Source organism: Pinus tabuliformis, chromosome 1_1 (assembly GCF_031772625.1).
Source record: "Pinus tabuliformis cultivar Carrire ecotype Pingquan chromosome 1_1, CPIR1, whole genome shotgun sequence".
Taxonomy (NCBI): domain Eukaryota; kingdom Viridiplantae; phylum Streptophyta; class Pinopsida; order Pinales; family Pinaceae; genus Pinus; species Pinus tabuliformis.
The window spans coordinates 199,841,013-199,865,469 of record NC_142297.1 but is presented as its reverse complement, the minus strand read 5'-3'; the positions used below and the strand labels follow the sequence as shown (position 1 = coordinate 199,865,469).

The 24,457-nt window shown below is 37.5% G+C and overlaps 1 protein-coding gene across 1 annotated transcript; it reads left to right on the top strand.

Annotated features, from left to right (window-relative positions):
• The first annotated feature begins 18,116 nt into the window (after window positions 1–18,116).
• Window positions 18,117–21,637, top strand: LOC149212210 (uncharacterized). Its single transcript, XM_089391769.1, has 5 exons — window positions 18,117–18,697; window positions 18,842–18,889; window positions 20,385–20,447; window positions 20,581–20,646; window positions 20,758–21,637. The coding sequence occupies exons 1-5, from the start codon at window positions 18,404–18,406 to the stop codon at window positions 21,124–21,126; spliced, it is 840 nt and encodes a 279-aa protein (XP_089247895.1). The 5' UTR covers window positions 18,117–18,403; the 3' UTR covers window positions 21,127–21,637.
• Window positions 21,638–24,457: the final 2,820 nt, after the last annotated feature.

Sequence of the window (24,457 nt, the reverse complement as noted above, 5' to 3'; positions counted from 1 at the left end):
CAACTATAACTGGGCTCTCTAGAGCTCGACTGGCCACAACCCTTTTCAGGTGGGCCTGGGATTCCAGCCACTATGTCCCATTGATGTGACCATGCCATTTGCAGCTAGTTGGGTAGATTCAGCCCATGTCCAGTCTGAAACAGATAAGGCAAACCACTTCATTGAGCACATCCAACTTCTTTGCCAGCAGGTCCATGACATTATGGAAAAATCAAATTCCAAGTACAGGCAGCGGCATGATCAACATCAGTGCCACACAAGTTTCAGGTGGGCGACAAAGTCTAGTTGCATTTGCAAAAAAAATGCCTTACCAGAGCCTATCAGAAACTCAAACCTCTCCAATATGGCCCTTACAACATTACCAAGGCTGTGGGAGATAATGCATTTGAGCTCAGCATTCCCCCATTCCTTGGCTTGCATCCAATGTTCAATGTGGACTGCCTTCGGCCATACTTTCCACCATTACTAGACACATCTGACATTGCAGAACAACTCACACCCACAGAGTTAAATCCAAATTGCATGGAACAAACTGCAACCGATCAGATCATGGACACATAGATCAAGAACACTCACCAGCAGAAGATAAAACTATATCGAGATGACAAAGCAGGCCAACTCCTTCACTAGGGCAAGTGGCTCATGTAGAAATTTTGAATAATAAACACTTATTCACAGAGATTATCCCGATTATACACTATTGTGGAATACATGCACAATACATAATCTCCTCTACGTTGATCATCAATTTAGCACCATCAAAAACAATGAAACATCAATAGCATGCACACATTAACACAGTATGTAACCCGGGGAAAGCTTACAGCTGAAAACCCCACACTATCTGTATATTAATGATTGAGAACATGTAACATTACATAGTACAATACTCCTCACAAGTATCCAACACTATCTCCACATGTTACACACAAAACTAGCTCAGATCCGAACAAGTCACAGGTTCAAATCTCCTCCGCTGCTTTGCCTGCTTCCACTGCACAATGCTTAGTGAAAATCATCCACACTGAAAATCACGTGAGCACAGGCTATATTCCTTTGGTATTGGCCCACACTATGCAATACTGATTGGCATAACTCAATCCCATTGATTGTGCAAGATCTCATGCACAACTATAGTCACAATTGATAGCAATCTCAACCTCTAACACCTGTCTCCACTGAACTGTACATGCACTGACATGCAACTGAGTTAACTGATGTATTCGTTAGTTGCTTTATGAGTTAATAATTAACACAACTCATCACTAGTCTATTTGTAGTTAGACTAAGTACAACTAGTTTAACCAAGTCAAACTGAACACAACTCCATCAACTCCACATCCAACTCCACCAAACTCATCTACTTGAGTTCTAACTGAAGTCCTACACACAATAGCTCAACTGACCCACAAAGAAAGCGTATTTCTTTCTGACAGCTGCATGTGCCACATCTGTAGCTCAAACTGAAGTGCTCCAAGAGGATAAGATAAAGTTTATAGTCTAAATATTATTATGAGACAATAATATTTGACTTTTCTATTTTTAGCCTGGCAGTCTAAAAATAGACTCTGATCACTCCGCTGTGAACCAGAAATAGAAGTCCATCTATTTTTCCCAACATGACCAATCATCCATAAACAACATCTTGCAACTCATAGACCATGATCCATATGTCTAAAAATAGACTTTGCGCCAAAATTAGCTTGCGGGCCCACTTAGTGAAGGCGACTCCTTTCCACTAAGCTCCATCATCTTATTGCATTCTCAACACTCCCTCTCAAAAAGATATGGATTATCAGCAACCCCTATCCTGCCTCGGTGGTATTCGAATTTGCTCCTGGTGAGCGCCTTCATCAAGATATCAGCATCCTGATCCTCTGTTGGAATGTATGAAAGTAACATGATTCTCCGCTGCACACAATCTCTGATATGATGGTACCTGATGTCAATATGCTTAGATCTATCATGAAATACAGGATTAGCCGAGAGTTTAATGCAACTTTGGTTATCACGGTAAATCACAGTAGGCTCCAAGTAAGAACCGAACAAACCGACCAGAATCTTCCTCATCCATATAGCCTCGCATGCAACCAAACTTGCTGCCATATACTCGGCCTTTGCTGAATTGAGTGCCACGGATCTCTGCTTCCTGCTGTACCAAGAAACTGTTGTCGACTCGATACTGAAGACCCCTCCTAATGTGCTCTTTTTGTCCATTGGGCTCCCTGCCCAATCTGCATCCGTGAAGCCACATAGCTTCACCTCATCCTCTTGTCTGTACCATAATCCATATCCCGACGTGCCTCTCAAATAACGCAATACATGCTTACCTTCCTTCAAGAAGAGCTTGGTTAGCTTAACCATAGCTTGTGAAAGCTAGTTAATAGCATAGCATATATCGGGTCGTGTATTGACTAGATACATAAGCGACCCCACCAACTGTCGATAAACAGTGGCATCGACTTCTTTTTCCGAAGTGGCATCCTCCTTCCTCCAACCTCTAGGAAGAGGAGTATCAACAGGCTTGCAGCCATGCATGTTGAACTTCTCTAGTATCTCCCAAGAATACTTACCCTGAGAAATAAATAGTCCATCACTGCGCTGCCAAATTTCCAATCCTAGGAAATAATGAAGGATGACCAAGTCCTTCATCTCAAACTCCTCAGCAAGATCATCCTTGCAAGAAAGTATCAACAACTCATCACCCATTAGAATCAAATCATCTACATAAAGTACAATGATAAGCAACTTACCCTCCACCACAATCTGGTATAGTTTAGGATCCGCCTCACTCTTAGAGAATCCAAGTCCGGTGAAATAATTGTCTATCCGTGTGTACCAAGCACGTGGTGCTTGTTTCAACCCATCTAGCGCTCTCTTGAGCCTGCACACATGCGACTCGCTGCTGAAGATATCAAAACCTTCAGGCTACTCAATGTACACCTCCTCCTCAATGACTCCATTGAGGAACGCAGTCTTCACATCCATCTGATGAATGTGCCACCCCATCTGCGCTAAGAGAGCAAGAATCGTCCGTATGGAAGAATACCTTGCAACAGGTGCAAAGGTCTCCTCATAATCGACTCCCTCTATCTGTGAAAAGCCTCGGGAAACAAATCTTGCCTTGTACTTCTCCACACTCCCGTCAGATGCCTGCTTAACTTTGTAGATCCATCTCGAACCCACAACTGATTTCCCTTCCAGACTAGGAACAATCTCCCATGCACTATTTTTGACAATCGAATCATACTCTTCCACCATGGCGTCTACCCATGCGGGATCCTCCACAACTTCCTTGAAAGAGGATGGCTCAGTCACAACACATTTGCTCATAAGAGCCATGTATCCAGTGTACCGATCAGGTGGCTGTCTCTGCTTGCGTTGGGTTGTAGGTGGTCCTACAACTTTCTTTGCATCTTGAGCCAGTCGCTCAGCTTCTGTCAAGCGCTTTCACCCTCTGATGGTTGGCGCTGCATGAGTGGTCTCTTCCACTCCATGAACCTCATCCTGTGGCTAATCCATGTCCTAAAGCTCATCTTTAGGAACTAATAGCTCCTCATTTGCATGCAAGTGTGGCTCCCTCTCAAGCGAACACTTCATGGCTTTCTCCTCTTGAAATTTTATATCCCGTCGCACAATAGTCTTACCACTGTCTGGCAAATACACACGATAGTTGTGGGGCGTATCAGTGTACCCCACAAATATCCCAACCTCTGTGGTCAGCTCCAACTTCTTCCTGGCATCCTTCGTCACATGCATGTAAATGTTAGCACCAAAAATCCTCAAATGAGAAAGATCAGGCTTCTTACCAGAATAAGCCTCCTCGGGTGTACTCATGCCAAGTATCCTGTGAGGACAACGGTTCTGCACATATACTGCAGTATTGCATGCTTTCGCCCACAAGTGAAGGGGTAGGCCCTGATCATGCAACATCACCCGTGCAACACCCATGATCGTTCTGTTCTTCCGCTCAGCAACCCCGTTCTGCTGTGGGTTATGGGGAGCTATGAGCTCTCTTTGAATCCCTTCTGCACTGCAGAAATCCTTGAATTCGCCAGAGATGTATTCACCACCATTATCACTCCTAAGAGCCTTCACCTTCTTCCCTGACTCCTTCTCGACCAGTGCTTTGAACTCACATAACTTTGAGTATGTCTCACTCTTCTTTTGCATGAAGAAGATCCAGCACTTACGAGAGAAATCATCAACAAAGATCACATAATACCTGTGCTTTGCTGTCGAAGCTACTGAGAAAGGTCCACACACGTCTGTGTGAGTTCTCTCAAGGATCGTCATGGCGCGACTATCCTTCTCGTGAAAGGTGTCTTTCACAAACTTTCCCAAAGTACACCCCTTGCACTGATCTGACTGCGCAAGAGTGCCTTTAGGAAGCCCTGTAGTGATCTGCTGCAGTATCTTCAAGGCTCCATGGTGAAGGTGACCCAATCTCCTGTGCCACAGCTCGCCATCATCCTGGCTCACCAATCCTTCTGCCTTGCATGTCGTTGCTGCACATCCATCTACATGCAACTGATATAGGTTCCTCACTCGAACCCCTATCTTCCGGGTTTCTCCAGTTGTCTTGCTGCGTAGGAAAGCCTTTCCCTCACTGAAAACAACATCATATCCCTTGTCTTCTAACATCGCCACAGAGATAATATTCTTCTTCAATCCTGGAACATGCATCACTTCCTTCAATACAAAGGGTTTACCAGACTCCCTCTCAAAGGAAATGGTACCGATACCGGTTGCACTGTATCTACCATCATCGCCCATCTCGATGTGCACTCCAAGACCTTTGTCCTCCAGATCAGAAAACAAATCTCGATCTCCTGTCATGTGAAAAGACGCGCCACTGTCCAAGAACCACACTGATCCCATCACACTTGAAACCAAGCATGCGATCAATGAAAAATCAAGCTCAAACTACAAGGCTAGAGCCTCTCCTGCTGCAGATCCAACAGCTTGCTTGTTCTTCTTCTTCTGTAGACAATTTGTGGCATAGTGTCCGTGCTGGTGACAGTGAAAGCACTTCACCTTGGACATGTCCTGCTTCTTGCCTTTCGCACCAGACTGAGAAGCTTTCTTGTTCTTCCCCTTCTTTTCTTTGGCAGCCAAAGTGCCATTTTCTTCATCAGGTACCTTTGATGAAGATCTGTCCCTAGTATTCCGCCTGATCTCCTCCTGCACAAGATCTGACCAAAGTATCTCCCATCCTGGCAATTTCTCCCGACCATTGACAGAGTCCTGATAGGAATGCCAACTCTTCGGAAGACCAAGGAGAGCCAAGCTCACCAAGTCCTCATCATCAACAGTCACCCCCACACTTCCCAGCTCATCCCTCACTGAGTGAACTTCGTGAGATATTTGGGCATATTGTCTCCCTTCTCACATTTGATGTTTTTGAGTTTATCCTTGAGCGCCAGCTTCCTCTGATTGCTCTTGCTTTGGAATAGACCTGTCAACGCTTTCCACATCAAGTATGGAGAAGCCTTTCCATGCAGGCTGGACACAATGTGATCCTTCATGCCCTCCAACAGAATCCTTCGACACTTTGCTATCTTCTTTTGCCAAGCATCAACCTGCGCAGTATCAGTAGGCTTTGGGACCTCAGCCTCTATGAACTCCTTCAACCCATTATCATCCAACACTACCTCCATCCTGTCCTTCCATGCAATATAGTTCAAGCTGCCCGCAAGAGCATACTCCAACCGCAATCCGTTGAAAGACATTGCCATGTTGATACCAAGAAAGCACTACTGCAAATTCGAATTCCACCAGCTCCAAACTCAACCGCCTTCGATCTAGAATTTGTGAGAACAAAGTATTTCTCGTACAGAGATTGACTGTATGGGCTTTTACTGGATATCTCACCTTCCAAAGGAAGGATGAATCCAGAGGCTACCTGGCCCATTTATAGACTCTGCCTGAAGAAATAAGATGTAAACACTTTCTGAATAATAGATTTGATGATCAACAGCTCTGATACCATGTAAAAATTTTGAATAATAAACACTTATTCACAGAGATTATCCCGATTATACACTATTGCAGAATACATGCACAATACATAATCTCCTCTATGTTGATCATCAATTTAGTAGCATCAAAAACAATGAAACATCAATAGCATGCACACATTAACAAAGTATGTAACCCGAGGAAAACTTACAGCTGAAAACCCCACACTATCTATATATTAATGATTGAGAACATGTAACATTACATAGTACAATACTCCTCACAAGTATCCAGCACTATCTCCACCTGTTACACACAAAACTAGCTCAGATCCGAACAAGTCACAGGTTCAAGTCTCCTCCGCTGCTTTGCCTGCCTCCACTACACAATGCTTAGTGAAAATCATCCACACTGAAAATCACGTGAGCACAGGCTATATTCCTTTGGTATTGGCCCACACTACGCAATGCTCATTGGCATAACTCAATCCCATTGATTGTGCAAGATCTCATGCATAACTATAGTCACAACTGATAGCAATCTCAACCTCTAACCCCTGTTTCCACTGAAATATACATGCACTGACATGCAACTGAGTTAACTACTGTATTCTTTAGTTTCTATATGAGTTAATAATTAACACAACCCATCACTAGTCTATTTGCAGTTAGACTAGATACAACTAGTTTAACCAAGTCAAACTGAACACAACTCCATCAAATCCACATCCAACTCCACCAAACTCAACTGCTTGAGTTCTAACTGAAGTCCTGCATGCAATAGCTCAACTGACCCACAAAGAAAGCGTATTTCCTTTTGACAGCTGCATGTGCCACATCTGTAGCTCAAACTGAAGTGCTCCAAGAGGATAAGATAAAGTTTATAGTCTAAATATTATTATGAGACAATAATATTTGACTTTTCTATTTTAGCATGGCAGTCTAAAAATAGATTTTGATCACTCCGCTGTGAACCAGAAATAGAAGTCCATCTATTTTTCCCAACATGACCAATCATCCATAAACAACATCCTGCAACTCATAGACCATGATCCATATGTCTAAAAATAGACATAGTCTAAAAATAGACTTTGCGCCAAAAATAGCTTGCGGGCCCACTTAGTGAAGGCGACTCCTTTCCACTAAGCTCCATCATCTTGTTGCATTCTCAACAGCTCACTAGGGACCAAGTTCAACAGAAGTTTCCTCATCTCATGGAGGAACTCATCGCAATGGGGACTGATCCAGGTGGATATTGGTGGCCACCCACCAATTCCACTTGGATCCCCACCATTGTTTCTTTCAGTTTTTCAGTTTCCTTAATCGTAGCACAATTTACTATTTTTAGCAATTTTTCAGGTCCTGAACTTCCAGAGCCGTTTTGAGGCCCTAAACAACTTTTTTTGGGAAAACTGGGAGCAACATGGGTCCATGGACCGATGATGCTCTTCTCAAAGTTGTAGTCCTCAGATATATCTTTATAACAAGGTATTTTGTGCATCAAACGGAGATCATATGCCAAAGTTACGACCCTGGGAAGTTGATGTACCGATTTACGCAAACGTGGCCCATAGTTTGGCGTTTCAGCTCCTAGGGTTAGGTTTTTGGATTTTTAGTGTTTTCTATTGTTTCTCAACAATAAATAGGCCTTCGAGCCTCACTGTAACATGGTTCAGAAGCATGTAGCTGCCACATCTATTCTTAGAGATAAGCTACAATCGCCCCTAGCTAGTTTATTTCCATTTATGTTTGTAAGCATATTCCAGTGTTTTATAGTAATGAAATGAAGTATTATTTCTATTGCATCTCTGTATGTATGGTTATATCTGTAATTTGTTGCATTCCTATTTAAATCTAGATCAGACTTAGTGGCTTTTGATAATCATGGATGGATGAAGTTAGGTTGGGGTTGCTGGTCATGAGATATCCCTGCACTGCATCAATCACTGGCATTTATCCATGAATCATGTCAAATGAGAAAGATTTTCAATCAACTAAGAAAACAAAATTTCATTATCTAGTTGCCTATTTCATGCATGGAAAAACTTGTAGAATAATGTGAAACCCTTACGAGATCTAATGCAAGGCTGAAGATATCAGAAATGACAATTAAATCTTATTCTTGAAAACTAAAAAGATGCTAGCCTAAGTAGCAGAAAACCCTAAATTCCATAAGAAATCAGAATTCTGTCTTTTTGGGGTTGCATAGGAGTTCTTTCCTCAAACCATGGTCCCTAAGGGGAGGAGTGAGGCCAAACCTTCCTACTATCATCTTTTTGGTATTCCTTTATCTTTCTAAACTACTGCTAAAGCAATGCACAAATGGAAGCAAAATAATCAAATTCACAACTACTTGCAATAAAATAATGGTAAAACCAATTCAACCATTAATCTATGAAATCAACTAAATATATTGTTGGGCCTCTAATATGCCCATGTTTTTATCATTCAATACCACCATTCATAACCTATATTCATGTATTATTACACTCATTTCACACCATAATTCCATCACTTATCAACAATTCATGTCTTACGCCTCATGGTTTGATTATTATTAGTTTTCTTATATTTTCTATGATTAAAGATTATTTTTTCACGAGTTACTAATGAATATTTTGCTAAGTTCATTTGTCACAAGGTTCCATCGCTGAAATTCTTCACAAGTCAGTTGAACTAGTTGGTACAAGTAGAGTACGAGATATCCAATTTGAGGTTTCAACATTTCGGCACGCTTCCGGGGAGAATCGAGGGAGGTTTTTGTCCAAAATAATTTTTTAATACATTTCCATGTGTTGGATTGCAACCAGGTCGCACATGTGGGTCCCTAGGAGCTAATTAACAAATCTGCTCAAAATGTGCACAGTTTCCAAACTGCCAAGTTTGACCTCGATTTTCGTACATCTGGAGGTGAATCCAGAAAATATGAGAAAATGGGTTTGTTAACCATATAACCAATTATCTATATCCAAAAAAATTTCTCCAAATTCATTTTTGTCTAAAAGTTATAAGCGGGTCTTGGAGGAAGTTTTATAAAAAATGATTATTTTTCCATAGTTCTAGAATCTTACAAAAAGAGACAAAAAGGGCATGATTTACGAGGAGAGGGATTTGAATGAGACAAATCCAAGAGATTTTTTGGTTTAAAATATAACAGTTTAGGTTCCCTCCAAATAGTTTTCCAAAATTTTCCATGGTTAGGAAGATATGTCGATATCTTTGGGGTCAGTTTGTTAAAATTGTTCAATTTTCCATAATTCAGGAAAATGAGTAATTCACCTTTGAAATCCTATATATGGCTCAACCATGGTTTTTATTTTAAGTTTTTGAAGTTTGTAAAAGGAAGAGAAGCAGGGAAGGAATAAAGGATGGATTGAAGCTCTTTTGTAATAATAATTGCATCTTAATTGAATTTTGCTTCATCTCTAAATTCTTTGTAAGTATTATGACTGTGTTTTGAATTTTATTTCCATTGAGTTAATCTAACTTGCTCCAGGAGTGGAAAGGGCCCACCACCACCTGGAAGCAAGTTCTGTAGTTCATTCCAATCATAGGGATTAGATTTGCAGAGTGATTTTCATTAACGAATGTTTTCATGAGTTCAATCTGAATCTTATAGTTCAACATTTCGATTTCGATTAGAGTAATTTTGTTTTCCATTAGATGCAATCTGAATCTTATAGTTTAGCATTTTGATTTCGATTTGAATGATTTTGTTTTCCATTAGATGCAATCTGAATCTTGTAGTTAAAGTATTTCGATTTCAATTAGGAGTAGTCTAGGTTTGAATTGGCATTGCAATTGAAGTAATTTAGTCTTGAAATGGTCATTGTAGTAATTTAGTATTTTGATGATTAAGTAAAGTAGTATATCTTTGTGTGATCCCAGGAATTAGATTAGTCACAAGTTTGGATTTTTTATTTCCTTAGCTTAAATCGTTTGGATTATAATTAGTTTTGTTTGAATTGAAATTAGCATAATCTTGATGCCTTTTTGAGTTAGTCTCGATTGATTTAAGATTCTTGCATTTAGATTAAATAGATCTTAGTGTTTGATTTAAGATTTCCATTACTTAGATTAAGATTGAAATCGTTCGAATGATAATTTGTATTGCTTGGTTTATGATTAATTAGAGTTAGTTTCGTTTGCACATTAATTAGAATTTCTTATTCGTATTGTTTGAGCGTGTTTTCCTTAATTGATTAGTTTCGATTAGAAATAAAAAAATATGTACTTAAACAGCAAATTGATTTCATTTCTAGTTTAGATTAGGCGCTCTAATCCTGCATTACCTGCGCTTGTGCCTCGAAGCTGACGAGTCCCGAATTGATAATTTAATGTTGGAATTATAACACATATAATTTCCCCAACACATAAAAGTACAAAAAGAGGAGCCTTTACTACTAGGGTTGGGCCCTAACACAAGAGCTTCAACCCTTTGAGTCAACTCAGTGGTGGATCAAGGACATGCTCATTCTCATTACCATATCAGTAAATTACATAGCAATGTCTTACACAAGTCTTGAACTCGAAAATGCTTAGTGCTCTTACATAAAAAATATGAATCCTAATGAGGCTCTAGGCCTCTTTATTTATACAACTGAAGTCTCCAATGACTTCCTTAAATCTAGGGAGGCTCAGCTCCCAAACTCAAGATGAATTAGCTCTTTAACTGTCACTGGCTCAGCTGCCTTTTGATCTTCATGACCCGGTTGCTTGCAAATCCGAGCTAGTGTGATTTGATGGAGGAATATTCAAATGAGTGAGGATTAGATGAGGAGGATCTATCTCCTACAATCGCTCCTCCTTGTCTCATTCGAGTTTCTGCCCTTAATTAGCCAAAATTGCCATGATTTGCTCTCAAAAACGTGCAATCAATGCACATTAGTCCACTAGACATAACATCTCACTTTTACTCATCTCATTAAGCAAAATATAATCAAAATATGTAAGGAATTATGAGAAGAGTTGATTTTAATAAGCTTGGAGGTGTATTAAGGTCCATATAGTTACCCAATGATGAGGCCCATCACTTGACAACATATCGATAGGTGGCACCAAGCGAGGAGATGTCCATGAACTCCATCTCATCCTAGATGTATTTGTGTAGACAACCGCAACACTTTGAGTACTAGATGTTGCTCATAGTCCTTGATACCCAACTTCGTGTGAAGGGTATGCAAAATATTTGTGAACTTCGACATGTCTTGGTCCCTTCCTTGCTGTAGTGTGGTCCATTTTAAGTACTTATCTTCATAGCTCTCAACAGGGTAATATTGTTCCTTGATGGCGTCTCGAAAAGAATTTCAAGTGGGTGTGACTGAAAACAGTGAGGGTTCCCTCTAGTCCCTCTTCTCACAATAGGTTTCCCAATAGTTCTTGACATGGGGGGCAAATTTGAGGAGTGCAAAAGTAATCTTTTCCCTATTGGAAAAATCATGGACCGAAAAATATCCTTCCAACATATTTAACCATTTATCTACGACATCTACATCTATCTAGCCTTAAAATATGGGAATATCAAAGTTGACTTGTACCTTAAAGGAAGTGGTGCCTCCAAGGTTGCTGCTAGATGAAGATGCGTCGTCTATGGACATCTGCCAAAGGATCTGGGCAAAGTTTTCCATCATCACATTCCTTTGTCGCTTGAGGGCTTCTTCCAACAATATTTTGAAAGGATCTCCTACTCCCTCATCCTTTTTTTTTTTTTTTTTTTTTTTTTCCGCCATGGGAGGCCATCAAGGTCGGCGAGGTTGGTCTTGCAAAGGTTCAACTAGTTTGAGCCCTAACTCCTTATACCCCGACCTCAATGGGGACATGCACAAAAAAACAGAGAAAGAGTAGACCGCTTTGATACCATTGATCCAAATTTATGAAGGAACGAAATGAAATATAACTATAAACAAAAACACAAAGATAAAATAAAAACAAAAACTTCAATTCATTAATAACAAAGCACTGAAAATTGTTTACATGAAAAATGGAAATAAACTAGCTCAGACGATGGTAGCTTATCTTTAAGAATAGATGTGGTGGCTACATGTCTTCCGAACTGTGTTACAATGAAGCTCGAAGACCTATTTATTATTGATAGATAATAGAAAACCCTAAACATCCAAAAACCTAACCCTAGGAGATGAAGCGCCAAACGTATGCAGGCCCTATTGGGGTAAATTGGTACATCAATTTCCCTAGGTCGTAACTTTGATATACAATCTTCGTCTGAAGAGTACGATACTTTGTTAGAAATATCTATCCGATGACTACATCTTTTAACTGCACATGTGAGTTACATACTCACATTTGCCTGTTTTCCAAAAAAAACATTGTTTAGGGCCTCAAAATGGTTCCAGAAGTTAAGGACTCAAACAATTGCCAAAAATAGTAAATTGTGCTACAATTAAGGAAACTGAAAGAAACAATGGTGGAGGTCCAAGTGGAATAGGTGGGTGGCCACCAATATCCACTTGGATCAATGAAGGGGGTCATACCTCATGCAATTGGTTCGGAAACGCTCCTTGATGGATTAGCATGGTGGCATGGCAAAGTGGGGTTTCTACATAACGCCAAAAGTTCTTCCCCGATAGTTTCAACGGGGGATTGTGAAGGAAATCCATGGGATTTTATTTCTGAGGTGAGGTGGCGTAGAGGGGCCCATGTGCCTCATATATATTATATGTGTTATGTAGTAGATCTAACCTGCAAATATATAACAATGCAAAATATAACCAATACTGCAATTAAACCCAAGAGCCAATACAAGATCAAAATATATAAACTTCAGATCTTTATTAATATCAAACCCTTGAGGTAGGGCAACGCCATACAACTACTTCTTAAGGAAAGAGAACACTCCACAAGCCATATGCTTGCCAATACAATAATCCTTCACTTGTCCCAATGGGGAGTCTCTAGCCCTATATAGGCTTCATAAGTACAATACCATGGGTCATTACCATGGGTCTCTCAGTACCATATATCTAATACAATGGGCTTATCACATTATTCCTAACTACTTGTGGTCCTTTAAATGATGCAGGTTAACCACTTTATTTATTAACTATGGCCCATTAATTTATTATCCTTACATCTCGTTATTACCTTGGGTACCTCCATTTGTACCTCATAAAATCCCCCCTAGGTATACTACATTCCACCCCCCTAAACATGTTTCGTCCCCGAAACATAAGAAGCATAAAAATAATAAGATATACTCAAAAGAGTATTCCATTGGTACGATACACATGCATCTAACCATCCAAGAGAAAGGTGAATCCTCGATCTAGCTGGTGCCTCTCTGGCTTGAGATGGAAGTTGAACCTGGTGGCTCCTCTATGTTGATGTGTTGTGGGTGGAACATTGCACCACTCTATCAGTCATCCTGGGTTGTTGTCGTTATTGCTATTTTTTTTCCACCTTGTTGGTTGTTGTCTCGCTGGGTGATGTGAGTGGTGATATGTTGAAGCTTCAACTGATGGAATATCTTTCGTTAATTTCTCTATTATTGGTGCTTGAGTGGTATTTGGTGCTTTTTCTGGTACCTGGTTTGATGTTTGTGTTTGGTTGTCGACCATCATAGGCTCATTATCTGATGTGTCAGTGTCATTAGAGCTTTGTGCTTATACCTCCATAGTCTATGCCTGGGTCGTAATGGAAATATCCTACAATGTAATTTTCTTCTTTTATACCAGAGCTTCATGAATTTCTTCTGCACATTAATATTGACAGTACCCATAGATTCCATCTAAGGATATCTCAAAACAACATCCATATTATCCATATCTAAAGTATAAAAATCACAATGCAACACATATTTATCTATAAAAAGCTTCAAATCTTTATAAATTTGAACATCCTCATTATCAACCTGTGACTTTGCAATATGTTTTGCTAAAACTTATTTTTTTTGCCACATTAACATTGATTAAATTATACTTGCAACTAGGATTGATAGACACAATGATCTTCTCCTTTTGAATACATCCATCAATCTCTAACAAGGAGACACCAATAGAAAATAACCCTTTAGGTTTCTTGTTTTCTTTCTTTCTAGTATGAGACCATTTGTCCAAAAAGAGTTTTCCAATTTCGTCAGGACAACAAAACTTCAGAATCTCATTGTCAAGTGATTTCCACCATATAGCAGCCTCACCTTTCAAATAATACCCTATGGAGTCCTTCCAACACCATGGGCGGTCACACTTACGAGATTGTATAATTTTTCAATAGTCGGCCCATCATCTTTTCTTGTAAAAAACATCTTGCTAGAAGCCTTGAAGAGGGTTTTGAAAAATCACTTACTTTGGCGTAAATTTAAAATGGACACAACTCGATCAATATGGCGCATAATCCTTATGATAACCTGTTTTTGGAAATGGAACACCCATTCTGCATCTTCCCATGTGATAGAAATCACTATATAGGTACTCTGGAAATCCAAATTCGCTTTGCAATTGTCCCACCATAATTAAAAAAAAAAGAGCTGATTTTAAATCGATGATATCTCCCTCACCTTGAAAAATTGGGTAATTTTTCAAGAGGATATGATATATGAAATTAGTTTCTCAAAATTCCCCAGAAAAACTACAAAAATTGACTGGAGATCCGCCGCCCATGAATTGTCGTCAAAAAAATTTCTGCAACACAATTAATTTTTAAATCAGCGATATCTCCCTTATTCGGACTCCGATTCGGCTGATTTTTTTTTGAGTTTGGATATTTTTTCACAAAGAATCCAAATATTCAACTTTTTCTACAACTTTTTCACCAGAAGTTTCAAATCTGATCTACAAACTCACCATCCCAAAAATTCCTACAAAAATAAAAATAAATCTTTTCTCTTTGCCCAAGAAAGTGCTCTCATACCACTTGTAGTAGATTTGACCTGCAAATATATAACAATGAAAAATATATCCAATACTGCAATTAAACCCAAGAGCCAATACAAGAGCAAAATAGACAAACTTCAGATCTTTATTAATATCGAACCCTTGAGGCAGGGCAACATCATACAACTACTCCATAAGGAAGGAGAACACTCCACAAGCCATATGCTTGCCAATACAATAATCCTTCACATGTCTCTAGCCCCGATATAGGCTTCGTACATACAATACCACGAGTCATTACCATGGGTCTCTCAATACAATATATATATAATACAATGGACTTATCACATTATTCCTAACTACTTGTGGTCCCTTACATGATGCGGGTTAACCACTTTATTTATTAACTATGGCCCATTTATTTATTATCCTTACATCTCCTTATTACCTTACGTACCTCCCTTTGTACCCCATAATATCCCCCTAGGTATACTACCTTTTATATATAATAAGCCATGGGGAATGGGGATCCTATAAGTATGACCTTCATGAATGAGTCAACAGTTTCTGGTAGAAATGGCATTCAACCTTGGGATGATGACATGACATTTAAATAACCACGTGGGTGCGATGTGGTAGGTTATTATGACTTGGTAGAAGTTAACACGCCAAATATTTAAACGACGTTATCTTTTGATTCGAGAGTGAGGTTGAAGAAAATTTTATATCGTTGGGAAGGTTTTGACGAGATGAACACAATGATGTTATCCATTTCTAGTTTTGAGGGAAGTTCGAAAAGTTTAAAAATTTTAGACCCCATTTCCATAAATGTACCTTGAAGATCAAGTCAACATAGTAATTTCCCTCTTTCTACCTCCGTAGGATGAAGGATGGTAAGGAGGTGTTTTACAATGAGTATTCAAGTCTATGTACCGAAGCCATGTGGAGGAACAACTTTGACACAAGCATTCAAGGCCATCAACCAAGAGAAATGAGTACATTTCTTTCAATATGTCCACTCCATCAAGTCAATCCATGAACTATTAACCAAAGCACTTGCATTTCATATGAAAAACATTATGCAAACCACTGTATAGTACTAAACATTGTCTAGTTCACACACACACACATCTTTGAGATTGAATTGTATATTTCCCTAATGTTTAGAATTTATTTTTCATTTTTAAGCCGCAAGGTGTTTCCTCTTATAGAAGCAAATGTCTTGATGTGATGTATATATATATATATATATATATATATCTTTGAGATTGAATTGTATATTTCCCTAATGTTTAGAATTTATTTCATTTTTAAGCCGCAAAGTGTTTCCTCTTATAGAAGCAAATGTCTTGATGTGATTTCTAAATAGTTTAATATCAATTGATTTTGATTAAGCAATCATCAATGTGTCCTCCACCATCCATCCTTTAAATTCTCCAACCAAATTCCACCATCATAGTTTGTTAGTGTGTATTTGCAATTGGACATTTGCTCCATTGTCATCGATTCCCATTAGACAATTATGAACATTGCTTCAACTATCCATTCATTGAACTCCTATAATCTACTCAATCTGCAATGTGTTCCAATGGTTGATCAACATTATTCATCTATCAAATTCCAACGTAGAGCCTTCAGCTAGGTTTCTTGGGATGTAATGGTCAACTTCTTGTTATAGTGAGGGATTTCATATCCCCGTGAAAATGGAAATAACATTAGAGATGTTTATTTGTTAAATTGTAAAGAAAACCATTAAAAAATAGGTGTTTCTATGTGTCTATTAATTGAATATGTAACTTATAGAAACTGAAGCAAGTATTTAACTATAGTCATCTATTACTAACTACATATCTTTGCATTATTAACCAACATAGATCCATCTTTAACTCTGGATCTACCAAGCGTCGAGAGGGATCAAAACTCTCAAGATGCAAACTTCTTTTTGAGTATTTGAGGAAATGTTTGCACCTCTAGAGATTTGATTCCTTTCATCCCTTGGTAGATTTTTAGTTAAGATGGATCTATGTTGGTTCTTAATAATATTATTTATATTATATAATTTTACATCTCTATATATAAAGTATTCTTACTTTTTAGTTTTATTAAAACTTTGATTTAATTTCTATGGAATATTCACTGAATCTTTTTAGTAGTAGTGCAGATAGAGGCTTAGATATATCTCAAAAATAATTATAACCTAGTTGCTTTTAGATTTAATTAAAAAAATATGATATTGATATTTGAATATTTTTATAAATGATGATCGTGAAGTGTCTAAAGCAACATAAATTTCACGATCATTATGTATACAGATATTCAAATTAAAACATATATACAATACCACACGCCCAAAAATTGTACTTCAGAATCATTATATATAAAAAGTTTCGAATTAAAACATATATACAATACGATTGATCAATACCATAGATTATCATTATATACTTAAATGTGGAAACTCTACATGCTAAAATACTTTTATATATGTCTTAATTTGAATATTAATTAAAAAACATATGAAGACTACATTGTTTTTTAAAGATACTATTTTTTCCCAATATTTAAAAATTGTTGACACTTATAGTAGGCCTACACATCTCTCCTATATTGGATTGTAGAAATTATTGAAATACATATATACGTTGACACTTACATTATGCCTACACGTAGAAATTATTGACATACATATATACGTTGACACTTACATTATGCCTACATGTCCCTTCTATACTACACTAGACATACATATACTTACATTACGCCTACACATCTCTCCTATATTAAACTATAAAACACCTCTTAATACAAATATATTTATTTAATATTATTTTTCTATTCATTTATATTTAGAATTATTTTCTCAAACCTCAATATCTTACAACGGATTTATATATACCGTTTGTTTTTTAATCTTTATCATTTTCCTTTGCATATTTGATTATTCTAAATAAAATTTATATTTCATTCACTCAAATTTATTTTGTTTTACATATTTCATTAACTCTAAATTATTATTAATTTGAACTTATAATTGGTATAAGTTCTAGTAAAAAAAAAATAAAAATGAAATTATGATTTTTTTCCATCTACCCTCATAAATGTTTCACATCATTCACCTTGCAACAATGTAACTTTTAAACCTTGAAAGGCTACTGCTAGGTAGGCAAAGTTTTACATTAATACCTTCAACAGCGTGGACAATTCGAAATGTGAAAATATCCAACGTGGTTAGTGTATTTGGGCTGGACCCCAAAAGATCCTCAAAACTCCCACCCAATAAGTTTCAAGTCAAGTATCCACGTGGCAGGATCACCCATTCCTCTCAATGGGCAAAAGGGCAGACCCTTACACACTTCATTCTCCCAATAACACAGTCCATGACCAAGAGGATGGTGGTGGTGACAATTAATCACAGCTGCTATCCATACCGATAACAATACCATTCCAGCATTCATCCTTCCAGCCACCTCTGCTCTCTTCTTCTATATATGAGAAGGGATTTCGAGAAGGGAGCAGCACTAGGAGCAAAAGGGATTTTGAAGCTAGGGAGCAGGAATAGAAGCAGAGGAGATTTCGAAGTCGAGGAGCAGCAGAAGTAAAAGAGATTTTGAAGTCATGAAGCGCAATAGGGCTGGAATTTCTGAGGATTCTCACTTTACAACAGATGAAATTGAAGTGGCAGACATTATAACCTGCTTTCACTATTACTGGAGACTCTTTCTTCAATGGGGAGCAAAGTGTAGGCGATCTGCCTTTAGGAGAGAGGAAAGCAGAGGCACCCACAACTCCAAACTGTTCCCGGTAAGTAACGAGAACGAAAGTGACGGTGAGCTTCAACATGGCGGCATGGCTATAACACCATCACCAGAACAACGCCTGCCACTTACTTCTCATCCCTGGAACTCAAAGGTAAGTGTGGTCTAATCCGTCAATTTCTATGTTGGGCCCTTGTTTTTTTGGCATTTAAGATTGTGGGTCTTGCTTTGAATTGATGGGTTTCTTTTCATTTGAAAATTCCGAAATGGGTATATATTTTTTTTCAATGAAATGCAGAATGCCGGAACGAAGAATCGTCCCAGGAAAAGAGAACCAAAGAAAAAGGTTGAACTACACCCCTTAACCTGTTCTGCTATACTGTGATTGTTGATGTAGATTTCTCATACTAACCCATATATATTAAGTGTGTCTGTACCCAAAAGCATATTTGTATATACACACAGCGACATGGATTGTAGGTGTATGTCATAGACACACTGTAGGTGTTGTCATTCCCACTGTGTAGCTCTGTATGTTCCTTTTAATTGTCTATGGCTCTATAGGTGTTGTCATTGCCACCGTGTATATGTAACTCTATATATTCTTCTTTGTATATGGCTATGTATATGTAACTCTGTATATTTTTTTTTGCACATGGCTTTGTGTATATATATTTTTGGCAGGGTTACTATACTTTCAACCATGAGGTGTAGATCAATTGGTTTGTGTGGGTTTTAGTCTCCACCAAGTTGGAGGTTCAAATCACATGGGGTTGAGGATGAGAGCTAGCTTTGGAGATTAAACTATCCCAAAAAACATCCAAACTTCACCGTGTTTGGCACAATCTTGGTGAACACAAGCTTGGTGATAACATCTCAATAATAAACAAATTGTTCTTTCACCTAACATTGGTACTGACCCCTGCCTAAGCTCAGCCTAGTTCAAAGAAAAAAAGGGAGCGAGGTATATTTTCAGGCCATACAAAAGTAAATTACTAAATTACTAGGCTTTTACTGTTCACTCTGTCCAGTTCCTAGTAGGAAGGTAATTTGGAGATGCACCAATCATAAAGATTGAAATCATAAGCATATGTGTACTGTGTGTCTGTGACCGTAGTTATCTGTTACTATGTTTATGTTGTGTATATTATATGTGTTCTTTATATACATGGGGTGGGGCCGGGGGTGGGTGTGACTATATCTTCAGGCCATACATAGGTAAATTACTGGGCTTTTACTGTACACTCTGTCTAGTTCTTAGTAGGAAGTTAATTTGGAGATGCACCAATCATAAAGATTGAAATCATTAGGATATGTGTACTGTGTCTTCGTGTAGTTGTGTATTTGTTTGTGACTGTAGTTGTGTATTTGTTTGTGTTTATGTTCAGTATGTTATATCTGTGTACCTTTTATATATATATATATGAGTATATATACCTCTCTATTTATGACTTTATATATGTAAATATGTGTATTGTATATACTTTATTTCAAATTTGTGTATACACTTGTGTGTTAGTGTATGACACACGCATGTATATGAATAAATATACACACATTCACTATAGATATTGTTTGTGTATATATTGTAGATGTGTATGTACATTGCTTTATGTATGTGTACCTCTATGCAGATGTGTGTGCATGTATATGGTGATATGGATAAGTGTGTATGGAATTGTTTCTGTGCTTGTGCATGTGCATGTGCATGTGTGTTTGTAAAGTTAGTTGTATATGTTCACTCAGAAAGGGATATGCACTAATGTGGGTATAAAATTTAAATGATGTGTGTACAGAGATTTTTTAAAGAGACTGAAAATGCAATATGCTGTCTAATGCAGACACATAGGGAGCTGACAGAGGAAGTGGATGACCTGTCTTTAGAAAAAACAAGATTGATAAAGGTTGGTTTCTTTTATTCACCTCTTTCATGTTTGATCTATGGCTGGTTCTTCTCGGACTGTGTCATTGATGGTTTTAGTGAAATTGGGATGTTCCTGTGTCATTTATATGGTTTTGCTATTGTGTTTGGACCAGGAGTTAGAGCAGGTGAGGAAAAGACGTCAAGTCTTGAAAGATTACAATGTGTATCGGAAATCTGAGGTACATATTCCTATCTGACTTTTTGACCATCTCTTTTTCCCCTCATATTTGCAAATAGGAGGAGTCTGATATTTATTTTTATTGAAAGATAGTTTTGGATGGGTTTTGCAGTTGGCATTGTGCCTTGAGCAATGGAAAGAGCAAAACATGCCCTACCTATCTCAACCATCATCATCATCTTATTCAGATACTAGACAGAAAACAGAAACAGTGACCTCATGCGGTGATTTTCAAATATACGATGAGCATGGACATTTTGAGAAATGTTTTGGTAGTTCAGCTTTAGACTCAATACATGACAATTATCCTTGCTCCTCTGAGTCCTCATTTGTGGTTGAAAAGGATGGTGCAGTGCCTACAAAGGACACTGTCTGTTCAGACTTTCTCGGTCTGAACGTTCCAGACGAATACCCCAACATTTCAAATAATCTTCATAACCAAATGGCAATGTCAAAGAACAAGTCTGCTATGCATAATTGAGGAAGCACAGTATAGAGCTCAAAAGAGGCAAACATTCCTAGTTGAGTAAAGCGCAATCAAGATGACAAGAGAACCTCGTTGAAAAGGTTTTGTAATTAAATTCAATGCACGCATAGAAAATTTGTTCTTTCACCAAGATATGAATTGACCATATAGTTTAGAATGCTGCTTAGTTCCAAAATATCCAAAGTTTGTTAGATTGGAATATATAGAGATCCCAAAGAAGGCTGTAGAATTATCCAAGTAGGCAGAGCTGGATTGATTGAGGTCTTCATTAGCATGGAACATTTAATAAAGAGTGCTCATAACCATTCTTATTTGATTCCAGTTAAGGTAGACTGAAATGGTGCAACCGTGCTGGTTACATGTTCTAAGTATTGACTTAGAGAATGAGGATTTTTGTTCATTTCTCAGTCCCTGGCAAAGAATTCTTAAGTTTATCACTTTTTGGACTGGTGTAAGCTCAGTTTTGTATTATTTTTCTATATAAATTAGTCTACGTTTCACTGAAGGATTAATTTCAGTTTTTATAACCTTCTGTTATGATAATACAAGGGTAATTCTACCAATGCAAGATATGAGGCTGATTTTTGCAAATCCGTTGGTTTAAATGCCACAATGCAATGTTAAGAGCTTTGTATTTATATCTAATAAGGGGCTAATAGTGGAAAATGGATGTGAAATAACCAATATGCAGATAGAAGATTGATCAATGCGATAATGCAATGGCAGCGTATGGTATTTTTATATAGACAATTGCAGAGTCTCAAATGGCATACATGGAACTCCTGTGTTGATTTCAGGTTTATTTGTATTGGTGCCTTGCTATGGGATATTGTTGCTTATACATGCACGGTGCACCCCCCTGTCTTGTAGTTTGCTCATATTGTTGGTTATACATGCACCCTCATCCTGTAGTGGGTTCAACCATGAGACATGATGGGACCAAATCCACTGTGAGCACTTCAGGCATAGTACAACAATGCTAAGGGCTTTGTATTGTATTTACATCTAATCAAAGCTAAGGGCTTTGTATTGTATTTACATCTAATCAGGAAACTAGGCTGATTATGAAAAGATGCATATGAAATAACCAGCATGAAGATTGGTACTTTGCATATTGGGGAATCCAATAGAAATTCTAAGTTACAGTTACATGGACAGAAATAAATGACACACCCACTGCCTGTGACCATCTGTATATAGCTGATTAGCACAGTAATTTGGCTTTTCTGAAATTTGGCATTCAATTTCTTTGAAAAGAGAAAAAGTCTTTTGACAAAGTTTTCGCCCTTTTTTTTTGGAATTGCAGTGCAATTTTGGATAAGTTTTTAAAAGTAGTCAGGTAAGTTTTTGATTAGTAAACTGTTGTGCGTTGGGTACTGTAGATGCTACAATAAAGTAGTACTTATTGAGGCAAATTTGTGTTGCACCCGATGTTCATTCAACCAACCATGAAACATTATAATTCAGCACAAAGCTCATTGGGAGGGCTGGTCAAGTACAACATCTCTTACTATGAGATATTACAATACAGGAACTACTGTATGTTAATTGGATTATGAACTTGCATTATCATTATCATAAACGCCCCAGGTATGGATTAAGTTAATAATGTTATATTTATTTGACTGATTATTTTTTTTAAATAAATTTGATTTTAATGTAAAATAATAAATTTATTTGTTAAAAATGATCATTTTTATAAATTAAAATATTAAATATTATTTATAAATGTTTTAAATTTAAATTTAAATTTTAGCAAAAAATTAAAATTTATAAATAAAAATGTCTACCTAGCGTTTTAGAATTTCTTTTACACAATGGAAAAATCAATCATAACTCAATTGTCAAACCAACTGTTGGCACAACCATTATTGGCTACTAACTCCAAATGCAGGGTAACTCATCACTGTTATTCAAGGAAAACCAAGCGGCTGGAATTAGCCAGTGGTGATCCGTAAAGAGGCAGGGTTTCAATCCCATGCCTCTGGGTCTTGGGTTGTTAACCTATTTCCTTAACTACTAAGAAAACAAACTCTTAACCAAGAGAATCTCCATTTTATATAACTAAGTGCAAGAGGTTTTTCAAAAGTCAGAATGGGTGATTGAAAAATCTTCTGCATAATAATCGTTCAAAATCTCTTACATCACTATCATCCAAAAATGCTTGGGATGGAGAACAATGCCTTTATTGACTTGTTAAGGGTGTGGGGGTTATGGCTCGCTAGAACTTGAGGTTATGTTTTTTTGTGATCCGCTGAATATGTAATTAGGCAGTGCTTGTATTTGTGTGACATGGGATTGATTTTGACGATCAATTTTGACGATCAAGGATTCCAATTCCAACTACTACTGTCATAACTTTTAAGCTTACCTATACTGTACCATACTAAGCACAAAAATATAATCAAAGTTTAAATGATCAACATTTCCCGAAATGTCTTAACAATATACTATATCATCAACTGCTCCACACTAAAGTGGCTACTCTATCATCAACTAATATACACCTAGGTGGCTGGAATTCAACAATATTCAATGACATAAGAATTCCTCTTTACAAGTGGCTTATTAAATTAGAGCAAGACCATTGATAGAGGCATATAAGATTTCAGTTGCCTTGAAATCAAAGATACTGTTACAGGAATTGATAATAAACAAGGCACAGGTTTGGGGCTTTCTTTTTGGCTTATGTCAGGATAATCAAAATAATAGTAATGCAGGGTGTATTTTATCTCTGAAAATCATTTTATTAGAATGAAGATAGGCCTAAATAAGGGTTCAAACAATTGTAACGGACTAATGGCTCTCATATTTTTTATCAAAACAGCGATGGAAAAATCTGTAAAGACCTTACAGGGATATGGAGATTCCATGCTAATGATCAACTGGATTAAGGGGAGCGGATAGCTTCTTAATATTCATCTAAAATCTCTGCGAAGCAGAAAAAGGCTTCAGTTTGCAACTTCGACTTAATTTCTTTAGATTATGTCTTCAGAGAACTAAATACTGAGGCAGATAAACCTCCCAAAAGAAGGTGACGGGTTCCGGAAAGGAAGAGTTGTGCTCGAAGAGTTCCGAGAAGAGGTGTCAGCTTATGAGGACTGCAAAGCCAATTGTGCCCTACTGATGAAGCTGGAGATTTAAAATTTGAAATTTGAAATTATATATTTATAACAAAAATTAAATTTAAATATTTTTGGAATGAAATTTTGAAAAATATGAATTTTATTCTGTCGAGAGGTACTTTGTATGACACAGAAAGATATGGTCAGAGAATATTATATTAAAATAAAAATAATAATTACATTAACTTAAAAAAAATGTC